General features: G+C 53.0%; 6 protein-coding genes across 6 annotated transcripts; 1 reads left to right on the top strand and 5 right to left on the bottom strand.

Moving 5' to 3' along the window:
* The first annotated feature begins 172 nt into the window (after window positions 1-172).
* Window positions 173-4,087, top strand: SODALDRAFT_294449 (Sec8 exocyst complex component-specific domain-containing protein). The gene is made up of 2 exons (XM_028608753.1): window positions 173-3,034; window positions 3,142-4,087. Exons 1-2 carry the CDS (start codon window positions 432-434, stop codon window positions 3,806-3,808), a joined length of 3,270 nt encoding a protein of 1,089 aa, XP_028466970.1. The 5' UTR covers window positions 173-431; the 3' UTR covers window positions 3,809-4,087.
* A 165-nt stretch (window positions 4,088-4,252) lies between these two features.
* SODALDRAFT_378274 (WD domain-containing protein) lies at window positions 4,253-6,217 on the bottom strand. The gene is made up of 2 exons (XM_028614970.1): window positions 5,988-6,217; window positions 4,253-5,907 (listed from the first exon to the last, which is right to left on the bottom strand). The coding sequence occupies exons 1-2, from the start codon at window positions 6,082-6,084 to the stop codon at window positions 4,565-4,567; spliced, it is 1,440 nt and encodes a 479-aa protein (XP_028466969.1). The 5' UTR covers window positions 6,085-6,217; the 3' UTR covers window positions 4,253-4,564.
* A 342-nt stretch (window positions 6,218-6,559) lies between these two features.
* SODALDRAFT_294442 (hypothetical protein) lies at window positions 6,560-9,681 on the bottom strand. The gene is made up of 4 exons (XM_028608752.1): window positions 9,474-9,681; window positions 8,917-9,392; window positions 7,729-8,809; window positions 6,560-7,649 (listed from the first exon to the last, which is right to left on the bottom strand). Exons 1-4 carry the CDS (start codon window positions 9,532-9,534, stop codon window positions 6,865-6,867), a joined length of 2,403 nt encoding a protein of 800 aa, XP_028466968.1. The 5' UTR covers window positions 9,535-9,681; the 3' UTR covers window positions 6,560-6,864.
* A 426-nt stretch (window positions 9,682-10,107) lies between these two features.
* SODALDRAFT_332585 (hypothetical protein) lies at window positions 10,108-10,560 on the bottom strand. Its single transcript, XM_028611755.1, has one exon. It carries the CDS (start codon window positions 10,465-10,467, stop codon window positions 10,237-10,239), a length of 231 nt encoding a protein of 76 aa, XP_028466967.1. The 5' UTR covers window positions 10,468-10,560; the 3' UTR covers window positions 10,108-10,236.
* A 411-nt stretch (window positions 10,561-10,971) lies between these two features.
* On the bottom strand, window positions 10,972-12,712 carry SODALDRAFT_153205 (Pkinase-domain-containing protein). Its single transcript, XM_028606880.1, has 6 exons — window positions 12,488-12,712; window positions 12,254-12,426; window positions 12,111-12,194; window positions 11,706-12,054; window positions 11,231-11,629; window positions 10,972-11,154 (listed from the first exon to the last, which is right to left on the bottom strand). The coding sequence occupies exons 1-6, from the start codon at window positions 12,528-12,530 to the stop codon at window positions 11,021-11,023; spliced, it is 1,182 nt and encodes a 393-aa protein (XP_028466966.1). The 5' UTR covers window positions 12,531-12,712; the 3' UTR covers window positions 10,972-11,020.
* Window positions 12,713-19,560: 6,848 nt separating this feature from the next.
* Window positions 19,561-20,256, bottom strand: SODALDRAFT_153168 (hypothetical protein). The gene has a single exon (XM_028606879.1). It carries the CDS (start codon window positions 20,137-20,139, stop codon window positions 19,618-19,620), a length of 522 nt encoding a protein of 173 aa, XP_028466965.1. The 5' UTR covers window positions 20,140-20,256; the 3' UTR covers window positions 19,561-19,617.
* Between the last annotated feature and the right edge of the window lie 834 nt (window positions 20,257-21,090).

Below are 21,090 nucleotides of genomic sequence, written 5' to 3'. Positions count from 1 at the left end.
GCGCCGTAGAAATAGATGTAGGCAGCGTGTACTGTACATGTACGGATCCGCCAGCGCGCTGGGATGAACGGGCATGTAATGGTACTGGAATCAGCACCCCAGACGCCACATATGCACCCAGCCACAGTTACCCAAGAACTCCCCTTCCGTCGTACCTGAAGCAATCCGAAGGTGAACTTGGAAGTGGGCGACACGAAATCTAGAGCTTCTTCTTTTCTACCTTCACCTACCTACACATCAAAGCGAATACACGGGACCCAGCTTCTCGAGAGACCATCTTGATCCATAAATCCAGCAAACTAGCCGCCGACTTCCGAGGACGAAGCATCCGACCAGCCATCCTCCCCCCTCCCTTCGATAATGATAATGCGACAGCTACCGACTGTTCTTGGTCTATCCTAGCCACTCCCCCAGATGCGCCGTCGATCGCCATGTCCACGTCCAACAGGTACGGTAATTCGTACCGCAATGGCAACGGCTACGGCAACGGCTACGGCAACTTTGTAGCCCCTCCAAAGCAATCACAAGATGACTACGACCCATACGGCGACGACTATGGTGGCGATGCGAGGTACGGCCCGCCAGTCCCCTCCATAGGTTCGCGATCATCCCCAGCCCCAGGTCTGCTTCGCGACGAGCCTCCCATTCCCGCCCAAAGAGAGCGCGCCCCGCCGGTCGAGACCACAAACGCCGAGCGGCAGATTGCCCAGGTCCTAGAGCACATCAAGCAGGAATGGCCCTCCATGTGCGAGACCGACTGCATCCCCGTCCAACTCGCCCTCCAGCTGCTCGACAGCAGCTCCGTCGGCCGCGCCCACGAATACGACAAGTTCCAGGAGACCTATGAATACCTCCAGGAATCCCTCAAGGGGATCGTCCACGAACACCACCAGGGCTTCAACAGCTCCATCGGCACCTTCCACAAAATCCAGGGCAGCATACAGGCCTCCCAGAAGAGGGTCCGCGCCCTCAAGGAGTCCCTCGCCGCCGCCAAAACCAGCCTCTGCACCACCGACCCGGATCTCAAGAAGCTGTCGGCCACCTCCCAGGCCTACGAAGGGCTCCTGAACACGCTAAACGAGCTACAAGAGCTGCGTGTGGTCCCGGACCAGCTGGAAGCCCACATTTCCGAGAAGAGATTCGTCTCTGCCGTCGATGTCCTCCAGAACGCCCTGCGCAAGTTGCGCAAGCCGGAGCTCGACGAAATCGGTGCGCTGAGCGACCTGAGGAGCTACCTAGCCAACCAAGACACCGCGTTGATGGACATCCTTGTGGAGGAACTCCACGAGCACTTGTATTTGAAATCGCCGTACTGCCAGGAGAGGTGGCAGGGCTTGGCGAAGGACCAGGGCGCCTCCACGGGGTCGTATGCCGACTCGACGTCCAATATCGTACCCTTTCATGAATGCGTCGAGAATATCGACTTTGAACGCGCCGCGACGGAGGACCCTGCTAAGAACCCGGAAGCTGATACGTTTTCCTACATTGGTCTCCTCGTAGAGGCGTTGAACAAGCTCGGACGCCTCGAAGCCGCCGTCGACATACTCAAGCAGAGGATGCCGGTGGAGCTCTTTGGGACTGTCAACTACACCATAAATGAGGTCGACCAACGACACCCCAGCTCGCTCAGGGGTGGTTCGACAAACTCGGAGGGCCTGTATATCTATGGTAGCCGGGAAACGCAAATGAGGGCAGACGTTATATACGACCTTCTTTGGACGCTCTATGGCAAATTTGAGGCCATCGCCGAAGCCCATCGCGTTTTCCACGAGACGATCAAAGCTCTTATTCGCCGCGAGGGGGCGGGGAACAACAGTGCGTTACTTGGTAGCTTTAAGGAGCTCTGGAACCTGTATCAGAACGAGATCCGGTCTCTGTTGCATAACTACGTCACGACGGATGCCGACCTCTATCATTTCAGTTCCTCGCCCAAGACAGGCGCGAGCCTAGTGGGCAAGAAGGATGCCGCCCGCGAACATTTATTCAAGTTTGCGGAAACGGACCCCAAAGCCCCAGACATCGTCGCGGAATACGATGCCCTCGAGAGCATACTACGCGCGGCCGTGCCCGGCTTAACGGACGATCGGAAGGGGGCGGCTTCTGACAAGAGAGCAGGCAGCCGGCCGATATTAGACCCTGTCGGCTCAAGAAAGGGCGCTGCTGCCAGTTACGAGACGAAACAGGGCTCCGAGAGCCACAAGTCGCTCGTCGAACCGAGCGTCTTCAACATGAGCCTTCTGCTCCCGCCGACGCTGGTCTTCCTCCAGCGACTTCGGACGATCGTCCCGCCAGGTTCTGACCTGGCCACCAGCACGCTGACGACGTTCCTGGATAACTTTCTCGTCAACGTCTTCCACCCTCAGCTCGATGAGACCCTCGACAAACTCAGCGATACCATTTTCGGCGAAGCCGATTCCTTCCTGCAAGATCAAGAGTGGGCTCGGGTGGCGAAGAAGCCTGTCTTCAAAGGCACAACGGCCTTCTTCACGGTCGTCACGGCCTTCTGCAAGATGCTCGCCACCATCCCTCCCGACCAGGCCCTGAGTTCTCTCATCATCACGCAGATGATGAGGTACTACGACAAATGCTTCGGTTGGTACAAATCTCTCGTGACCAAAGGCCAGGACGAAGCGACCGACTCCCAGACTCTAAGACTGTCGGCGACGTTGGCTCTCGAGCCGAGCGCCATTACCGAAACAGCCGTGGCACTCTGGTCGTCTGAGGAACCTGACGCCGTTCAACTGGAAAAGGAGATTGACCTCCTCATCTCCCGTGCCGACGAGAAGTCCCTCGAGCTCAGCGACGTGGTTCAAGACAAGGACGTCATGCCATCGCTCTGCATGTTGTACACCAGCATGAAGTGGCTCTCCGTCAAGACTGCTGCACTCCGATACATCACACAAAATGATGTCGAGAACGCTAGGCCGACTCTACCTCGACAATCTAGCAAGCGATGGACCTTGATGAATGATTCGACCAAGACTTCGAGCGACGAGGGCCCTGTACACCTCCCCATGACTCCGGAGACAGCACAGTACGTTTTCACTACCCTCCTCTGATGTTTCCCCCTAACATCTGTATCTTATTTCATTTCCTCGTCTCTTGGGTGGGGGGGCTTGCTAACAACACAAAAATCGACAGAGCCTTCGATGGCATTGTCTCGTCCTACGAGGAACTCGCTACGAAAGCTCTCCTCACCCTTCACCTGGAGATTCGCTGCCAAATCATCTACGCCCTACACCGCACACTTACGCCCGAGACATCGGCGCCATACGTCCTCGACCAGGAAGTCACCGAGCCCGACCCGGGCATCCTGACGCTGAACGGCGACCTCATCACCTTCGATGAGACGGTCGGGCACTTCCTCCGCCCGCGGGAGTCGGCCTTCATCCGCACCGGTCTAGGCCGCCTCATTGACACCTACCTCGTCCGCAAGGCGCTCCTCGCCAAGCCCATGAACCACAACGGCTGCGGGCGCATGCAGCTCAACATCCTGGTCCTGCAGCAGAACCTCAAGAACGTCGAGGAAGGCGTCGACCTGCGCCACTCGGCCGAGTATTACGCGCTGTTCGAGAAGGGGCCGGGCGGCGTGGTCGAGAAGGCCAGGGCGGACAAGGAGGCGGGCGACGACGTCGAGGGGGACGAGGAGGCCAAGAGCATGCGGTTCTCGTACGAGGAGCTCGAGGCGCTCATGGAGCTGTGCTTTAGCGAACAGCTGGCGAATCCCGAGAGGGGTATCGCTGCTGCGGCTAAGCGCCAGATGGGCGAGAAGATGTTGGCGTTGAGCGAGTATACTTGGCAGACTTGATGGGGGATATGAGCGTGTATGTACCGTGACGAATCTCGGGTTAGTCTTTTTTTTTATAGGTAGGTAAATAAGGGAAGTTTTGAGCCACCTTTTACAAATCCTTGTATCTTGAAGGGAAGAGCAACTCGCAGGCGTTTCCAATGAAGTGATGGTATCCCCTTACTAATCGACCCCACCCGTATATTGTCTTACCGACTCACCGAGCTACCGACCGAATATTCACCGAGAAGCCACGGCGTCCATCATGAAGCCTCATTCCTCGTATTTCGATACACGTCCACCTTTAGCTATCTAGAATTCGCACCTACACTTTATATAGAATTCAAGTTCTTTACCATTCAATCTAAAGGGCAAACTGGTGTAATGGTTAAAGCCTAGATATTTAGTGGCATTTACTCACATATAACATTGGGAATTGTTTGTTGGTTCGAATCTCGTAACCATGTGCTGCTATTTTGCCAGTCGGTCCCTTTTTTTTCCGTTGTTCTGTTTTTTTATGTCTCTGGATCCGTATTATCGTAAGCCTAGGTAAAATCAAACATCCCTAAGCCCCGTCGGAGATATCCCACGTATACTTGAAGTTGTAATACGTCTTAGCATCTACGGTACCCAATGCTGTGAACAGAGTAACAACGACAAGAACAAAGATATAAAGTTACACCCATGAAGACGAATAGAATGTGCTGGGTATCATGATATTTTATCCAAGCTCAGAACCTCTTTTTCGTTTTTAAACTTTTCTTCCTTTCCTGCCGCCTACGAAGCAAATAGATCCCTACCCCTGTTGATCTGCACCTTCTTATCCTCTCCACCACTGACAATCCCACAAGTCTGATCCCACGCGACACCGAGGACCTTGACGCCCTCCCCACCAGCAGGGACCTTCTTCCCGCCCAGCGACTCCCGCGCCACGGTGTAGACGGGCTCGCACACGCTCCCGCCGGGTCCCTCGTCCCTGTGGGCGGGACGCACGCTCCGAAGATCCCACACCTTGCAGGTGCCGTCGTGCGAGCCGGAAACGAGGCTGTAGTCGTTGTCCGGCCCGGCGGCGACGCACGAGACCATGTTGGTGTGGCCGCGGAGGACGAGGACGGAGGTCTGGGTCGCCTGGGCGCGGGGGTCGAGGAGGGTCACGTGCCGGGCGGCAGAGGCGGCAGCGACGAGCGCGTGGGCGCTCCGGGGCAGGGGGGCGAGGGCGAGGAGCGGGTGCAGGGTGGAGAGGGTGGAGACGACGCGTCCGGTGGTCAGGTCGAGGGTGCGGACGGTGTGGTCGGTGGAGGCGGAGTAGGCGACGGTGGGGTCCGAAGGGTGGAAGACGGCGTCGGTGGCGACGTGGTCTTCGTGGGCGGGGATCATGACCTGGGCGGCCTTCTGCGGCACGGTCACGGACGAGGCTACACGGACGCGCTTGGCGGTGTGTGTGGATGGGATGTCATCCGGGTCGGCGTCGGCAGCCTTCTTGGATGCGAGCCAGACGCCGACGCGGCCGTCGGAGGACGCGGTGAGCATGCGCTTGGAAGGGCCGTGGACGTTGAGGCTGTTGATCATCTTCTTGTGGCCGTAGAGCTCGAGAGTGGGCTTCAGTTCGCCGGAGAGCCCGTCCGGTGTCTCGGTGTACTTCCACACCACCACTTTCTGGTCCATGCCTGCGGAGGCGACCTGGGTAGCGCCCAGGAACCTCGCCGCCGTTAGGAGTTTGGAGTGGCCTCCACCGCGAGCTGGCGCCGACGTCGCCAAGGCAGCACCCGACCGATCCCATATCCTCACGAGCCCGTCGTGGCTTGCAGAAAGAATCCTGTCCCGGTCTTGTACGAACTCATTCCCTGACCAACGCCCCGCAGGTGATGTGGCCGACAGGACATCGACGGATGCCACCCAGTCGTCGTGCTCGAAGGAGGTTTCGTAAGTGGGGGGAAGGAGGGAGCGGACGTATTGGAGAGTGATCGTTGTTTCGGAAGATAAGCCTTCGGTCTTCAGATACTCTTCGAGTGTCGTCCTCAAGAATGTGCCATTGACGAGAAAATCGAGGGGAATGGGCGAGGCGGTATTGAGCATGGACTCGGAGTTGAGAATGCGGGAGAGTCCATAGCGTTTGATGTCTAGGTAACCCCTCAGTTAGATAGAGCTCGCTGGGAGAAATAATTTCGTGACTAAGAGGATGAACTGAGTGGAAGCATACCGGCCGGCACTAGGAGCTGTCTTTTGGTTTCTGGCAGCTGTAGGTCTTCGTGGGTCGTGGTGAAGTTGACCTTCACCTGAGCCACTGAAGACTCCATCGTGAGAGATGAATGGTTCACCGAAACCCGAACGCAAGACGAAGAGAGACGAAGAGAGGGTTGGCAGGTATGTAGTTGTTCGGTGTGATACTTGGTGTGTAAATGTCGCCCGTGAAGCTTCGTATCTTTCCGCTCTTTTTCTTTTTTTTTAACGATAGCCAATTTTTGAGAAAAAGTTCGTCAGCCTCGCAGCTACTTGCAGATGTGCTAGGAGTTTCCCGTCCAATAACAGGTCGCCAATTCTTTATCCAACTACAAAGCATAAGTGGGGTCCAAGGCTGAAGAAAATCCAGGCGTTCGCCCCTCATTCCACCGCCACATGTTACGAAATACCTACGATCAAAGTGAGACGCACGGTACTCCGTAGGAGTCTGCTTGCAAAATAAGACCTTTATCACTTAGTCTCCAGTATCAAGAGACGCGTTCCATGCTTTCCTCCTTATATCACGTAATTCCTACACTCATAATCCGAAAGACTGGTGACTTGAGTCCTTGATATTTTATTACTATCTTGTAGTCTGTCTTCTACTCCCATGCTTCTCCCGCAAGCCATCTCCTTAAGAGTAATGCGGTGAATGTGATGCGCCTTACCGCCGCTTTTTCAGCTACCCAACCTCAGATGAGCTCTCTTGAGATGGATGAAGGCTGTGAGCTAGTTTCAGAGGAAGCCGACTTGAAAAGAACTCCCGCCCCAGTTACTCGTACAGATCGCAAATATCCCTTCCCCCCTTTTTTTCCGATTTACCAATGCCAGTCCGCAGCTGGTTAAATGGCTGACTTCTAGGCCCCGTCATCTCCCTCTGCTGGCGCATTGTTGTTTTGCACCTCCAAAAGATGGGCTTCCTCGATGGCCGACTTGCGACGGAAAACGCGGAGCCAGCGCTGGCCCCACTGTCGCAGGAGCTGGTCTCTCGATTCATCCCCTTCCGTGTCCCTTAGCATCTGGTCTTTGCTGCCCGAAGCCCAGCCCACGACCGCATCCTCAATGGCTTTGAAGAGATCCTTCATCGCCTGGACATCGCGCGTCTTCGTCTCCTCGTCTGCCTCAGCACCTGGCGCCAGGAGCAACCTGACCCGCCCCGTCACCTTGTTCACCGTGTTGTGAACTAACTCGTAGACGTGCGCCTTTGCTAAGCCATCTCCGGCGCGGTCGCCGTCAGCTTCGGCCTTGGATCCGGCCCCGAGCGCCCACTCGACGACAGAGGATGGCGTGAGAATCGAGTAGTTGAGCAACTTCTCGATAATGGAAAGAGCTACACCTGGGTGCGCTTGCCAATACGACATGACGGCCGTAATGATCTGGGCCCGGGCACCCTCCGAAGCAGCTCCGACGTCGAGTAGTCGGTCCTTGACACGCTCGATGCACGCTAGAACGTGGCTGAGCGACTTGGAGCCGACCCAGCAGACCGCCGTGACGAACACGTCGGTGCTCGCTATAAAGGGATCCAAGCCGTGCTCACCAGCAGCTGCTTGAATGTGGTCAACGATAGGCTGGAACTCCTCATCTGGAGCCTTCCGCTTCAGCAGCGTCGCCATTTCCCGACCCTCGGCTGCAAAAGGCACCGCTGAAAAGACAGTTAGATTAGAACCTGAGACCATCAAGAAGAACTGCTCCCTGGGAACAGTGCGCTGGGGACTACTCACAGTCGTCCGAGAACTTGTAGTCAGGTACATCATTCTCCTTCTCGGGTCCAATAAGAACCTGGTATTCCTCGGGTAGTGTGTTCTTGATGCGCTGGGCAAAGCTCAGCCGAATCTCCTTGTCTAGAGCACCAAGAATGAAGGCCTTGTGCGGGTGGATATCCGGGAAAGACACATCATCCACCCACTCTGTCCACTTCCAGGTGAAGCCGAAGTTGCTCAAGTGGTGCGCAAACCAATCCATGAACCTCTGGCTCAACTCCAGATCCATCCGGCTCGAATTGCGGTATAGAAACCTTATAGCTCTGCCTAAGCTCGGCGCAATGGCGGCGGGCGCCTGCTTACAGGCCTCGGTCAGAACGCTGTGATAGTAGACAAGCTTATGCTCGGGCGCCGGCAGCTGATGCAACTGCGAAAAGACGGCGTCGACGGCAACATCTTCGGGCTTCCAGGTAGACCGGCCGCTTTCAATGTCTCGGAGACGGTCAAATGGCGTCGCACGCTTAATAAACGTGCCATCCGCGAAATAACAATCCACATCGATCAAGAAACGGGCGGTGGCGTGGCGGTTGAAGTCGAGGATGTTAATCGTGTCCACCAGTGCATCCCGGATCAGAGAGGACGCAACATCCGTAACGGGCGGAACCGACGGGATGTCTTGGCCTGCATATACGGAAAAGTAGACTTCGGGAAACAGTGGTCGAGGCCCCGGGATGACCCTCTCGGGGACGGAAATAGTCGGCAGGTCATGTTTCGTCGCATTGTCGAGCTTATCCTGCGCCTCTATCTCTTCCAGAGGCAGTCTCCACGGGCGCGGTAGGCATGCCAACTCCCAGTTATTACTCGCCTCATGTTGCAACTGCTTCTGCAACAGGCAAATCATGCTCGAGGATTCGGTGGGCTGTCCTTCGCTCTCGGGCAGATATGGATCGATCAAAGCCTGCAAAGCGTGAGGTTCCGAGGCAATGATGTCCGTTTTGTCCATTAGATCTGCTGCCCTCTCCTGCCATTGTTGTCCAGGGCCCCCAGCCATGATGTAAGGAATGGTAAAGAGGATAATCTTGACGAGTTCGGTGCCGATAGTCTGTGCTGATCATTAGCCATACCGCTTTCTGCCCATGACTTACGAGGCTTCATGTCGAGGAAGTCAAATAGACGGAAGTTAAAAGGAAAAAAAAAAATTTAACTGACGTCGTCAGAACTCGCAGTCTGCAGGTCGCCAGCTCGGTTAAACAGTTCGTCGAGGACGGGAAACACGCCATCTCCGCCCAGGCAGCTCTGCAAACACGCCAGAAGCTTCAGGCACAGCTTCACATCCCTCCATTCGCCGTCCTTGATCTTGTTTTCGGCGGTGGCGCTGGTCTTCGCAAGGATCTCGCGCACAATGTCGGGCTGCAGCGTGTTGACGACGAGAACGACGGCCGCCACGAACGGCGTTTTGAGCGGCTGCTCCAGCACGAGCTGCAGCACCAAGTTGACGAAGCCCTCGCGCACCTCCGTGTCCTCCGCATTGTCCGCGACAAGGTGCGCAATCGAATTCACCTCGTCGTGCCACCGGCGGAGAGGCGACTCGGCCAGCGACAGAAGTTGCTTTCGGATCCGGACCGGGAGGGGAGGCGGTTGGTCGTACCGGCGGCGTTGCTGCCGGTAATCATTCTCATCGTCATCTATACAAAGGTCAAGGTAAGCTTGGAAACCAGTTCCTTGTCGCAGCATCCCGTTGGTTCATCTTTATTGCTCTCTCTTACCTCGATACCTTCGCTTTCTGTTGTGGTGACCACCCGAACGTCTCCGATCGTAGTCCGCCATGCTAGCGATTCGCAGTCCCCACGCCGCTTGCGTACTCAATTGGCTTGAACTAAAAGGCTTGAAATATAAAAAGGGCGTAATGGATGGGTGATGGGGGTTAATTGAGGGTAAGGCAAACCAGTCCAGGTCACAGCGAAGAGCTCGAGCTTCTGAAAGTACGTATCTGCAAACGTTCTTGAGCGAGACTTGCAGCTGGCGCGTTGCAAGCATGGTCGAGCTTAGGTAAGCGTTCCGTGACTGCCTAAGGTACCTTACAGAAGTACCTACCTGCTGCATGATTACCGAAGGTACGAGATAGATACATACCTAGGTACGACGCACCTTGAACCTCAAGGCATTATAAGCAAGACCCACAAGACGCCGGCATTCGGTGACGGTGACGACGGCCAGAAAGAAAGAGACGTCTTGGGCCCTGAAGGTAAAGAGAGTTGTTTGCATAATCTGTGTGGTGCTAGGCAGGACAGTCCTCTCATCCTAGAATCAAGATTTATCACACCTGCATACTCCGTATATGTCATATCAGGCATCGTATCTAAGGTGTGGTTTTTGATCTGTGCCCACCGCTCGCGAAGGGGGGGGGTCGGGAGCAAATCCACCATCTCATAGCTACACGTGTACAGCACATATGTACGCAATTAATACTACTTATTACCACCAAGGGCAGTATCACGAGCCATAAAGGCTCTGGTCCCTTTATGATAGTTAAGATGGCAGAAATTCCCGCCTCTTGACAATTGCCTTGCCAGACCGTCTTGTCGTGACAAAGGACCATTCGTTGGTCCATACTTCTAGTCTTGTTTCGTGACATCTCCCCGGCCTTACTGTTTCCTGGGGAAAACAAACAAACAAATAGAATCTGACGGCCCAAAACTGATGCCCATACAAAACCCACTGCGGTATACTGCGAAATGCCGTCAGGACGCCCGAAGTCATTGAGAATTAGCTGCAGAGAAGTATACTCCCTCTTCCGGACCAGGCTAGTCGCCAATCGATCACGCCCCCCCCCCCCCCCCTTTTTTTTCTTTTTTCTTCCTAGAGCACGAGAAGAACAACAAGCACCAGCCCAGCCATCTTGTCCATGCATCCACATGTGGTCTAAACTTTGGTACCCTCTGATATGCATCACATCGTCCACCCATGGCGCAGCGGAATGTTTGCCCAGGGAGGCCGGACCGGCAAACGTCTTAAGCGACGGGTTCACGCGCCGTCGCTTCCCCACCCACTCCATCGCTATACAGTTTTCGCAATCCCCTTGGCCGACTTGTTCCTTGCCCTTTCTTCTCAAGCCAAGCATCTCGACGCAGCATCCTCCCGAGGTCATTCCATCATATCTAATCATCGGCTGCCTCGTGACGAGAGAGTCGTTGCTTCTCTGCTGCCGTACATGAACACGGCCAAGCCACGCGTCGGCAGAAGGTCCTCCTGTGTTTGTAGCCAAGGAAGCTGGGGGTATTGCAGTGTCTCAGGCAGGAGTCGTATCCCCGCCTCAATCCAATTTCGCCATCATTTCTTGCCTCGACAATGGTGTCAAGTTGTCGATATCGAGTCCGTTTGAAGCAAGGACCGGTCGCATGTGAGGGGGCACCAGCTTCTGGTTCAGTTCCGGGCGAATCGAGAGCTCTAAAACGGAAGAGTTAGTTACCTCCAATGATGAGCGCCTCCAGCGCTTAGGCTTGTCAGTCATGCTGCAACTCACCATGCCGAGTGAAATCGAAGAGCGGGGGCAAATCACGCATTTGGCCAGTTTGATGCCGCGAGTCTGGAAGCTTGGTGCTTGGATCCCTCAGCTCGTCGAAAAAGGGGTGAACCATGGCATCGATGGCGCCTTGTCGCTCCGTAGGAGTATATTCAAGAAGCCGGGCGATCAAGTCGATAGCGTTGGCGTCAGCCTTGCGGAAAACCTTGGAGAAAGGGTGCGGTTTGATTTGCGGGAACTTGTGCTCCATGTAGTTCGGGTTCATTGTGCGAATCTGCTCACGGGTCGGCGTGCCCAAAACCTTGATAATCTCAACCAACTGGTCGATACCTGATTCACCGGGGAAGAGTGGTTGGCCGAGCATCAGTTCCGCCATGACACAACCGGTCGACCAGACGTCTGTTCCACGTTAGACAGGAACCAACTTTCAGTATGGCTGAAAACCGTTTGAAAGGGTCTCGGTGATATGTCTTACCAATTTTGGTGGTGTAGTTGGTAGCACCGAATATCAACTCGGGAGCCCGGTAGTAGCGGGAGCAGATGTACGAGACATTCGGCTCCCCCTCAACTAGGATTTTGGCACTTCCAAAATCGCAGAGCTTGAGGACACCGGTCGCAGGGTCCAGAAGCAAGTTCTGAGGTTTGATATCACGGTGGCAAATGCCCTGGGAATGGATGTACGCGAGAGCACGGAAGAGCTGGTAGATGTATAGCTTGACTTCCAGGATGGGCATAGTCGTCTTCATCTTATTAAAGAATCGGGAGGCACGGTAGACAGTCTCTGGGACAAATTCCTGAACGAGATTCAGATAAACTTCATCTTTCTGTTAACCACGTCAGCAGGTCGTCTCCTTTTCGAATAGGCCATGGATAGCCTTACACGGTCGCCGTTCGAGTAGTAGAAGGCCTTCAGCTGCACGATGTTGGGGTGGCGGACAATGCGCATGATTTGCAGTTCTCGGTTCTGGTTTTCGCGTCAGCACAAATTATATGACAAGCATACGAGAAAAACTCAGTTTGTACCTTGAAGCGCTTGTCCTGCAGGACACGCTTGATAGCGGCATCCTCACCAGATGGCGACAGCTTGGTCTGGAACACGACGCCAAAGGACCCATTGCCTACTATCTTGCATTGCGTGTACTGCAAGTCACGTGTCTCCCCTGTCACTCCGTCCTGTACCTTCTCACGGATAACCTCTAGGTAGGCGGGGATGGTTAGAAGTCACTCAGCACCACGTCCGTCAGGGAAACAGCTTACCCCCCATCCTAAGATTGTGCAGCGCGTTCGGGCGGCTTGACATGATATCAGGAAGCCGTTTACTTTATCCGTCGGTGTGCTGTCCGAGGTCGCTATGGGACCGATGGCGTAGGATTGAATTCAGAGGCGACGTTGGCCGTTTTGAGCGACTACTGCGATGTCTGGAAGCGTTAGGGCGGCTGGCGATCGACGGCCACAATCGTCTTCTTCCAACTCGAATGCGTTGTCGGCGTCTCCAAAGTCACGTTGCGGAAACAGCCCAACCGTAGGTGGGCAAGGTGTGGGTTAGGTGGGTAGGTTGCTTCGCAGGCAAGGAGAACCAGTTTCGGATTGACTTCGACTTCGTCGACAGTTTGTGAGAGCCACAAATTTGCTAATAAAAAAATGAGTCAGCCTCGAAGCATACCGGCTCGGTCGCGACGTGTTCTGGGCGAGGTGTTGAGCTCGGAGGATCTTGGTGGTATCGGAGAGGAGCGGGGCATACGAAGACCACGAGGCGGGAGAAATGGTGGAGGAATTTGGGTAGGTGACGAAAATCAAGTGATGGCGGGTGCTAAAGAAGAAACAATGCGGAGGGGCAGTAATAGTGGCTGAGAAGACAACGGAAACTCCAAAGTAGAAGACGCGTGTTTGTGCAGGTACAATGCAGACTTTTGGTGCTTTTGGTGAGGAAAGAGCCTTGTTCCCTTACTGGAAGGTTCAAGATGGACTGTGGTCACACCCTCAAATGGTTTTCTGTGGAAGAAAATCGCTGGGGAGAACCCGGGGGGAAGGCAAGACAAGGCAAGGCAAGGCAAGGTAGGCAAGGTAGGGAATTGAGATGAGTAAGTACGGATACCTGGACAGGAAGGAGGGTACCTAGGCAGGTAGGTACAGTAAAGGTAGGAATTGTCTTGCGTGAAGCAGGGTACGTGGAAAGAGCGTGGTTGGGTTTCGAATTGGTGGCCCAAGACGAAGGGAATGCAGATTTGGGGGCAGGTACTCACAAAACAGCAGGTTATGGGACAGAAGAGGCTGAGACGAGTCGGCTGATGGTTCCAGGACTGGTTGCACAAGTCGACGGTAGTCGAGGGCGATGGTGGTGGGCAACGGGGCGGGCACGGGCCAGAAAAAATCACGGGGATATATTGACGGTCCTTAGAGGAGTCGGTGAGATTGAAGAATCAGCTCGACGAAGAGTCGAAAGCGATCGTGGCAGGTTGCACCTTTCACTGGCGAAGTGCGGGCTGGGGTTGAGGTTCGTGTTTGGTGAAAGATGAAGCTGCTTGCTGCTGGACGTGCGTGGTGGAAACTTGTGGGTGAAATGTGACGATTGTGGAGGCGAATTGTTGGAAAGGTAAGGTACTTGAGGGGGAGGAGGGGCAACGCCCGGGGGGGTTTAAGGTAGGTATAGGCAAGCGTGAGTGGAGAGGAAAGAAGGGCAGATCTTTTGAGGGCCTCGTGGGCCACACAGTGGCAGGTCGCGACTAATAGTGGGGTGAGCAACAAGACCACGATGGAACCAGGTCCGGCCGCCGGGACACCGCTGGGAAGGTGCTATACCGGTACCTTATTACCTCCCACTTCTCCAGGAATTCGGGCGAAGGACCCAACAAATTACTCCGTACCTAGGAGAGCCCAGAACAAGCAGAACCGATCCCGGATGCGCCCTTGGGGGCGCACTACAGAGCGAAATAGCAGGGTCTCTGGCGGACTAGAGACGGCGGCGGAGCCCAAAGGTACCTACTGCGTTGTAAAGGAAGGGGGGGGGGGGGGGGGGGGGGGTGGGTGTGGGGGGGGTGGGGGGGATGGGGGGGGGGGGGGGGGGGGGTGCAGCTCTCTGCCTTGAGCTAGAGCGGCTGGGGGGGCGCAAAGGGACGAAGACAAGAGAGTATCTACCGAGTAGAAGAAGAAAGAAAAGGTGAAAAGGAAGGATAAAGCGAGTGATGTCAGGAAATTGAAAAGGCAGGTGAGAAAGGAAATTCCTGGGAAGACAGGAATTAGCTTGGGCTTGCTTGCCCACCCTGGACAGGTTAATTAATTGCTTGGGCCCGAACCAGGCTATGTTCCAGGTTCGAGGTCGTACTGCTGCCGCAAGAGAACGAGACCTTGGTGCTGGTTGGTCCTTCAAGGCAACAGAATGTAGGTACCTGCACGGGTTCTGTGCTATTCTAATCCAAGCACGAATAGCCTTCCATGGTGGTTTACGGAGTAGGTCTTTCGATAGACCTTTACAAGAGGTGTAAGTACTTTGATGAGAGAGTATCACAGGTACCTGAGGGGTTGTTCAGTTAGAGGTGCTGACCGAGAGTGACAGTTGAGGTGGAAGTGGGTGGGGTGGAATGACCGACAGAGATGGCTGGTTGGCCGACTTGGACGGGGAGCTGATGGACGACAGCACATAAAAAGCCTAGGAGAGGCGGCGACGGGGAGGCAAGGTGCCTGGGTCTTGGGAGGGGACACGGCCAAGGCAGGTCAGGTGAGTGTGAAAGAGGGGCGGCGGCGACATGTGGGTACGACCCAAATGTGTCATACCAGGTACATGTACTTCAATTGAGTAGCCCTAGGTACCTCTACGTACAAAGAAGGCAGTGACGGACTACTCATTGTCTGTGTGTTTAAAGTGAAGAATCCCGCTGGGGATTTGGACAAGGACAGAGGGCAAAGGGGAGAGTGTACAAGGTAGACGGCTCGTTTTTAAAAGACTCGAAGATGAACAAGTACTGATGTTTGGGTGCCTTATATAAGGTACATTCAGTGCTGCATTCCCAACCTGCGGGCGCCAGGTCCAATACCAAAAGCATGAATATAGGATAGAGAACTGAGATAAGGCTCTGTCCTTATAATGGAAGTGTCGGGATGATGTTTCTATGTTTCGGCTATCAAGCATGCTGCTTTCTTACCTATGAAAGGCACATGGTATTGATTGGCAACGTGCAGAAGCGTAGGACTAACTTCATTTGAGAGAGTCGTGCGTCACATTGCGTGGGGACACGGCTTTCCAGAAGCTGGACTGTCAAGCTTGTCGAACTGTTTGATGCTCGCTCGGGATGACCGAAGGGTACAGAGGAACCCTGATAAGAGATCTCTAGCTCAGAGATCGGCCAGGGACCATGTCTTCGGATGTCTACTGAGGACGATGACTATGATGCTGGTGATGCCGATGTGCGCTGGGATGGTACGCACGGCTCACCTAAGTATCCCGTGCTTTCTGGCCCAAGACCCGCATCTCTGGGCTTGCTCATGTGCGCATTTTGAGACGGGCAGCTCACGCACTAAAGCTCGGCAGGCGGAAGTCAAAGACAGGGGGGCCGCAAAAGAGGATACCAATTAATATTCTAGCTCTAATCGTACTAGTTCATTGCTTGGCTCATAGGGTGGTCCTGGCGCTGCCAGTTTCTGCAGGGAGCCCGGCTAGCGGGGGTTTTCCAGGAGAAACCCCTTTCCACCAGCCATCTGATTCGGGGAAGAAGAGGTTTGAGGATTACCTACTTCTTCGCCGAGAATATTGACGACCAACTTCATATAGTGTAGTTCACCGCGAAATCCTAAGATGATGGACAACCTTTTAAGACGTTCTGCGTCCTTCTCTTAGACGAACCCTCATGAACTTGCCTGGTGGTCGAAGATACTCTCGTCTTGCTCGCTCCCAACCTTCCTTCTCGACATGGTTCATGACAGCAACTCGAGAATCGTGCAGCATTGATAGCCGGCTTGACCAGCGCTCGTCTTCGCTTTCCTGCACATTGCAAAACTCACGATCGCCGTAGGCAGTGGACGTACCTTCTTAACGTCTCGCATTGCTCGATGATATCAATATTCGCCTACGGAGTAGAATCACTCAATCACCTTGGCTCTTCGAGGTAGTCGAGTCCTGTCTGGTTGAAACGGGGCACTCGGCCAGCATAAGGTAGTGGAATCGAACTTCGTATCCATTGACTTGTCCAATCACTTCGTGAACCTTCGTTCCTAGCAGAAAGAATGCTAGCGGAGCAACTGTGGCATTAGCTTCAATGCCGATCGTGTCTCGAGTTGATCTACGTTCCCGCCCTCCATTCGGTTCCAACTGCAACACGACAAAGCACGGCGTAAGTCTCTGAAGCTTCCAAGACCTGATTCGGTACGTATGTATGAGTATCCATAATTAGATAGCGTGCTCCTTTCTGCCTGCTTCCTCACCTCCCAGGGGCGCATAGGCACGAGAAACCCCATGCCTACTTGCGACCAAAGGATGCGATTGTGACATACGAAGTACTTTCTGCTAATTACCTTACTCGAAACTCCTTGACACGACCGATTCTGGATGGCTCCAGTGGTACCCCACGCCGAAAGGTGCCTCATCGACCTCAGCGGCGGTGGACTGAAAGGCACCGGTGTAGGTAGCCGAGTATCACCTTCAGCCACCCACTTGACCTGAATGAACATGACCGCCGGACGGGTGTCACATCATACGGCCATGATTAGTCTGACTATGATCGTCTTGATTACTTCAAGTGATTCACTTGCCTAGTACTGTACGCGTGTAATACCTAAATCCGCTACCGCGAAGCGGCGTACGGGCGGCAGATGATCCAATAAGAGTTCCCAGACAACTCCCCGCCCCCCCCCCAAAAAAAGGCACGACCAGGCCAAAGCTAGGTAGCCACTAACCAAGTCTAACATCGCAGTGACGTACTCCCCAGCCTATAAGAAGCGAAGCTCCACGATGTTACTTCTTATGTAGAGAACTTTGCTTCATCCGTTTTTTTAGATGGTTGAGTAATCGAGCCGGATGATGATAGTAACAAACAGTTGGTACTAAAGGTAAGGTGAGATCAGGAGAGGAAAAAAAATAAGCGGGAAAAAAGGGGCAGAAGGTCTCATGACCAGACATCTGGCGCTAGACGAAGATTTTTAGCCTCACCTGGTCAATGGTCGCCACTTTTTCTTTGTCTTTTGTTATTATTATACAGCCTCCAGGGTCATGGTCAGCACATTACAACAGCCGCATTGCACGGGTCAGCAACTCTGGGATCTGGGACCATATAAGAATTGCATGTTGCCTGGACTCGTCGAGAAATTCATTACCGAGATGGAGAAACCACGCTGGGCTTTTAGCAAAGCCCCATACCAGATCCGGGCTAATCTCATGCTGACGGAGTAGCACCGCTGTCCGATCTTCTTCAATCGTACATTGTATTGCTGTTTGACCTGCTTCGTCTGGCCTCACCGACAGATGGGTCCAGAACATCGTCACGCGCAGTCCGTCTTTTCAATCATAATACGCTTCCGTTTTTATTGCTCCGCCTCTATTCCTCTTCCCTTCTCACGACCAATGGCACCAGCTCCGCTTTCGAATCGAGATTCGGGCTTTAGAACTTCGAATGCTAAAGTATCCATAGCCGTTCTAAAACCGCTTTTCTATGTAAGCGATTGGCTGCATTTGAATTCATACGTTGATGTGCGGACGCGTGAGTCTTGGAGGATTTGCCGTTCCATCATCCCTGTCTTTGCTTGCATCGTCTCAACACAAATCACGGCTTTGCACCCGACTCCATCACCGGCGGGTTGAAAGCGTACATACATACAATGAGTACAGGGTTTTAATCCTCCTGTTGGTTGACGAAGTCTTCCTCACGCTCGGTGCCATGGAATTAGACAGCGGAGCATGCAAGGCGGCAGACAGGCAGTTTGGTTCTCGACGTGGCGACCCCTGATTCTTCAGCCAGGAGATGTGCCCGCTTGCTGTGCCATAAACCGTCTGATCATGTGCGCTGGGGAGCTGAGACTCAGAACGAAGGAAAGAAAAGTAGTTGAAGCAGAAGAGGGATGTAATATTGCCAACAGCTCGTTCAGTGCCCAACACATCTTCTCCGAATATCGCACCTTGATCTACTCCGTACGTCCCCATTATCCTCAGGAGTCCGTTGGTTCATCTTCCAAGTGTCTCACCTCTATCTACTTTCTACACGCATCAGTCAGCCAAATATATCCTCGTTCTCCGCTCATTGGGTCTGAAGTAAGTACGTCAAAGGACCAGGTTCAGCTAAAGGATCCTAAAGGGACTGATGATATAAATTTATTTACCCTAACCTGAAGCACACTGGACGGCCTGCCCACACAGAAGAAGCCATCGTTGGTTGATACAACATTCTGTTTTAGGGACACTTGGAAGGGAAGATACGGTGTCCGCATATGGCACGTGATTCAAGCATGCTTCCACATCATCAGTATATCGGTCGTGAGTTCGTGAGCCCCGTTTTATGTTTAAAACAGCCTCAATGTCATGGTATCGCCAACTCGATATCAAGTGGTCTTTCTTTACCACATATGCACGAAGTCCTTGGCGACTACGCTCAGCTTGGTCAATATGTTTGAACAAGCCCGGATTGGCCAAGCCCTCCTCCGCCTCTAAGTTAAGAATCAGTACCTATTAGGAATAAGCCCTGGGCCGCAACGGCATCAAATGACCAAACAAGAATCTCCTCAGTCACCAACCGCCTCTTTACTATCCGCATACTATACCTATTCCGAGAGAGGCTTCTTCTATGAAGCCCATGACGCCTTGGTTCCCGCCGGAGCGGTAACTGCAAGCCATTGTTCCCCTAGCGTCGAACAGGCCCTGAATTCCAGCCGCCACCCGCACTTTTAGCTAGCCATACGTACCACAGAGATCGCTTGGAATAGAAATTATCCAGGGTAACTTGGTCAATTTGGTTCTAATGAGATGTTCATGTATTGCCCGTACCAGCCCTCGAGACTCAATTAGACATCAACCACTGTCACGGTCATTCTGCTCGTGTCTCGAGAGACATGCATATGCGGACTCATGACGGATCTTTGAACGGCCGTTACAACTCGTTGGTGTTATGCACCTGGGAGCCGCGTGGACCGGCGAACGACACATGCTTCCCTTGGGTTTCAGACACCCAACCAAGTAAGGCAGAATGTTCGAGCAGCCAGTTGGGAATGCAAATCATTCAGCTGTTCATCCGTTCGATCCTTGTCACAGTCCACAGGGTCACGGTGTATACTGCATTCGTACGTATAGGTGCATAATGTCAGTCTCTCTTTACGCCTGCAGGATCCAACGTCATCTGACCAGAATTGGTAGGTCTTGAGCCCTTATTAATGCATTGACCTGTAGCCTGTTCAGCCCGCATGTCCTTTGTTCAATCTGAATTTTGATCCTGGTCTCGGGGCGTAAGTCTTCGACATCTCCCGGACACCGCGGATGCCATCCGGCATCTTGGTCGTCGAGGAGGCGTCAAATGCTCAGCCAGGAACGGAACCCAATTCGATAACAGCACACTTCCCCAATCTCTCTCTATATGATTTTGTTTTCTTGTTTCTTCTCTTCTCTTGTCCCTTTTTTTTTTCTTTTCTTTTTTACACCACTGTGGGCCATAACAATCTGACCAGCGGAAACTCCAACTGGGAGATATAAGAAGGAAGTTTTCCAGTGATATTCGACGGGCTTGGAGACTATGCCTCGCTAGCCTGACCTCGTCGAAGCCCCTTGCATCGGCGATGACAGGTGGGTGGACGTATACGTGCGTGTACGTTTTGGCCTTGGTGGCATATGTAAACGCACAACGCACAACTGTATCGGCCCTACACAGCCGTGGTCTGATAACTAGTCCTGTGGGAAATCGTCGGTATAAAAACGGTGGACTGTTCGGGCGTAGGTACATCAAACGAACGGTATTTATATAGGGAAACCGTTCTGCTTAAGTACCCTGGCCTGTATCGCCCTGACTAGATATCTACCCTAGCTCTCTAATTAATATAATTCCTTACGTAATTTATGCTAGTTTGATCTTGTGTTTTCATAGCATGCCTTCGTCATATGATGTCTCCGAAAATCCTCTCTTTATCCACTCCGCGAATATGCGCGTTGTTCCGAAGTCGGCTGGTGTTATATTCTATCACGTGAGCCACGGTATAGTGCTCTCCTATTAGTTAGAGGTGCCCTACTATCCTCGCTTAGAAGGTGGTAGATATATTTAGGACACGTATACCCGCCCCTTTTTCTTTCTCTTTTATAGATAATATAATTATATATTTCCTGAATTAATACTCCTTATAAGCACACTCCCGTTAATTTAATAGTTATAAGCCCGGGTAGTAGTAGTAATTAGTAACTTCCTACTAATCTATTATCTACGTTTATTTTTATATACTTCTATAGTATTATAGAGCCCTCTTACGCTCTCTCTCCTAATAATAAGCTCTTATTCGCTAAACCCTTACTCGATACTATATCGAATAAGCTTAAGATCACGGCTAAAGCGCTCGGTATCCCGCGTCTTAAATCCACGCGGTAATAGGCCGATTAGATCTTTTATATCTAATCGTATACGTAAGGGATAAAGGTCTAGGTATTACTTAATCCTAGCTAAAAGGATTAGCTAGATAACCGTCCTAAGTATATTATACCTAAATCCCTGGATTAACTACACGAATAGTATTCTTAAGGCGAGGGCGATAATACTATTATACCCTTAATATAGGAGCTTATACGTCTCGCCGAAATCGAGAATTAGTAGACTATAGCCCGGAATTAAAAGCTCGGTCGCTTTATTAAGGCGCTCGATAAGGCTAATTAACTACTTAAAACTACTATAGAGACCTTTACTTATTAA

This window comes from Sodiomyces alkalinus (genome assembly GCF_003711515.1).
Source record: "Sodiomyces alkalinus F11 unplaced genomic scaffold SODALscaffold_4, whole genome shotgun sequence".
NCBI classification, from domain to species: Eukaryota; Fungi; Ascomycota; class Sordariomycetes; order Glomerellales; family Plectosphaerellaceae; genus Sodiomyces; species Sodiomyces alkalinus.
This window is presented reverse-complemented; position numbering and strand designations above follow the sequence as displayed.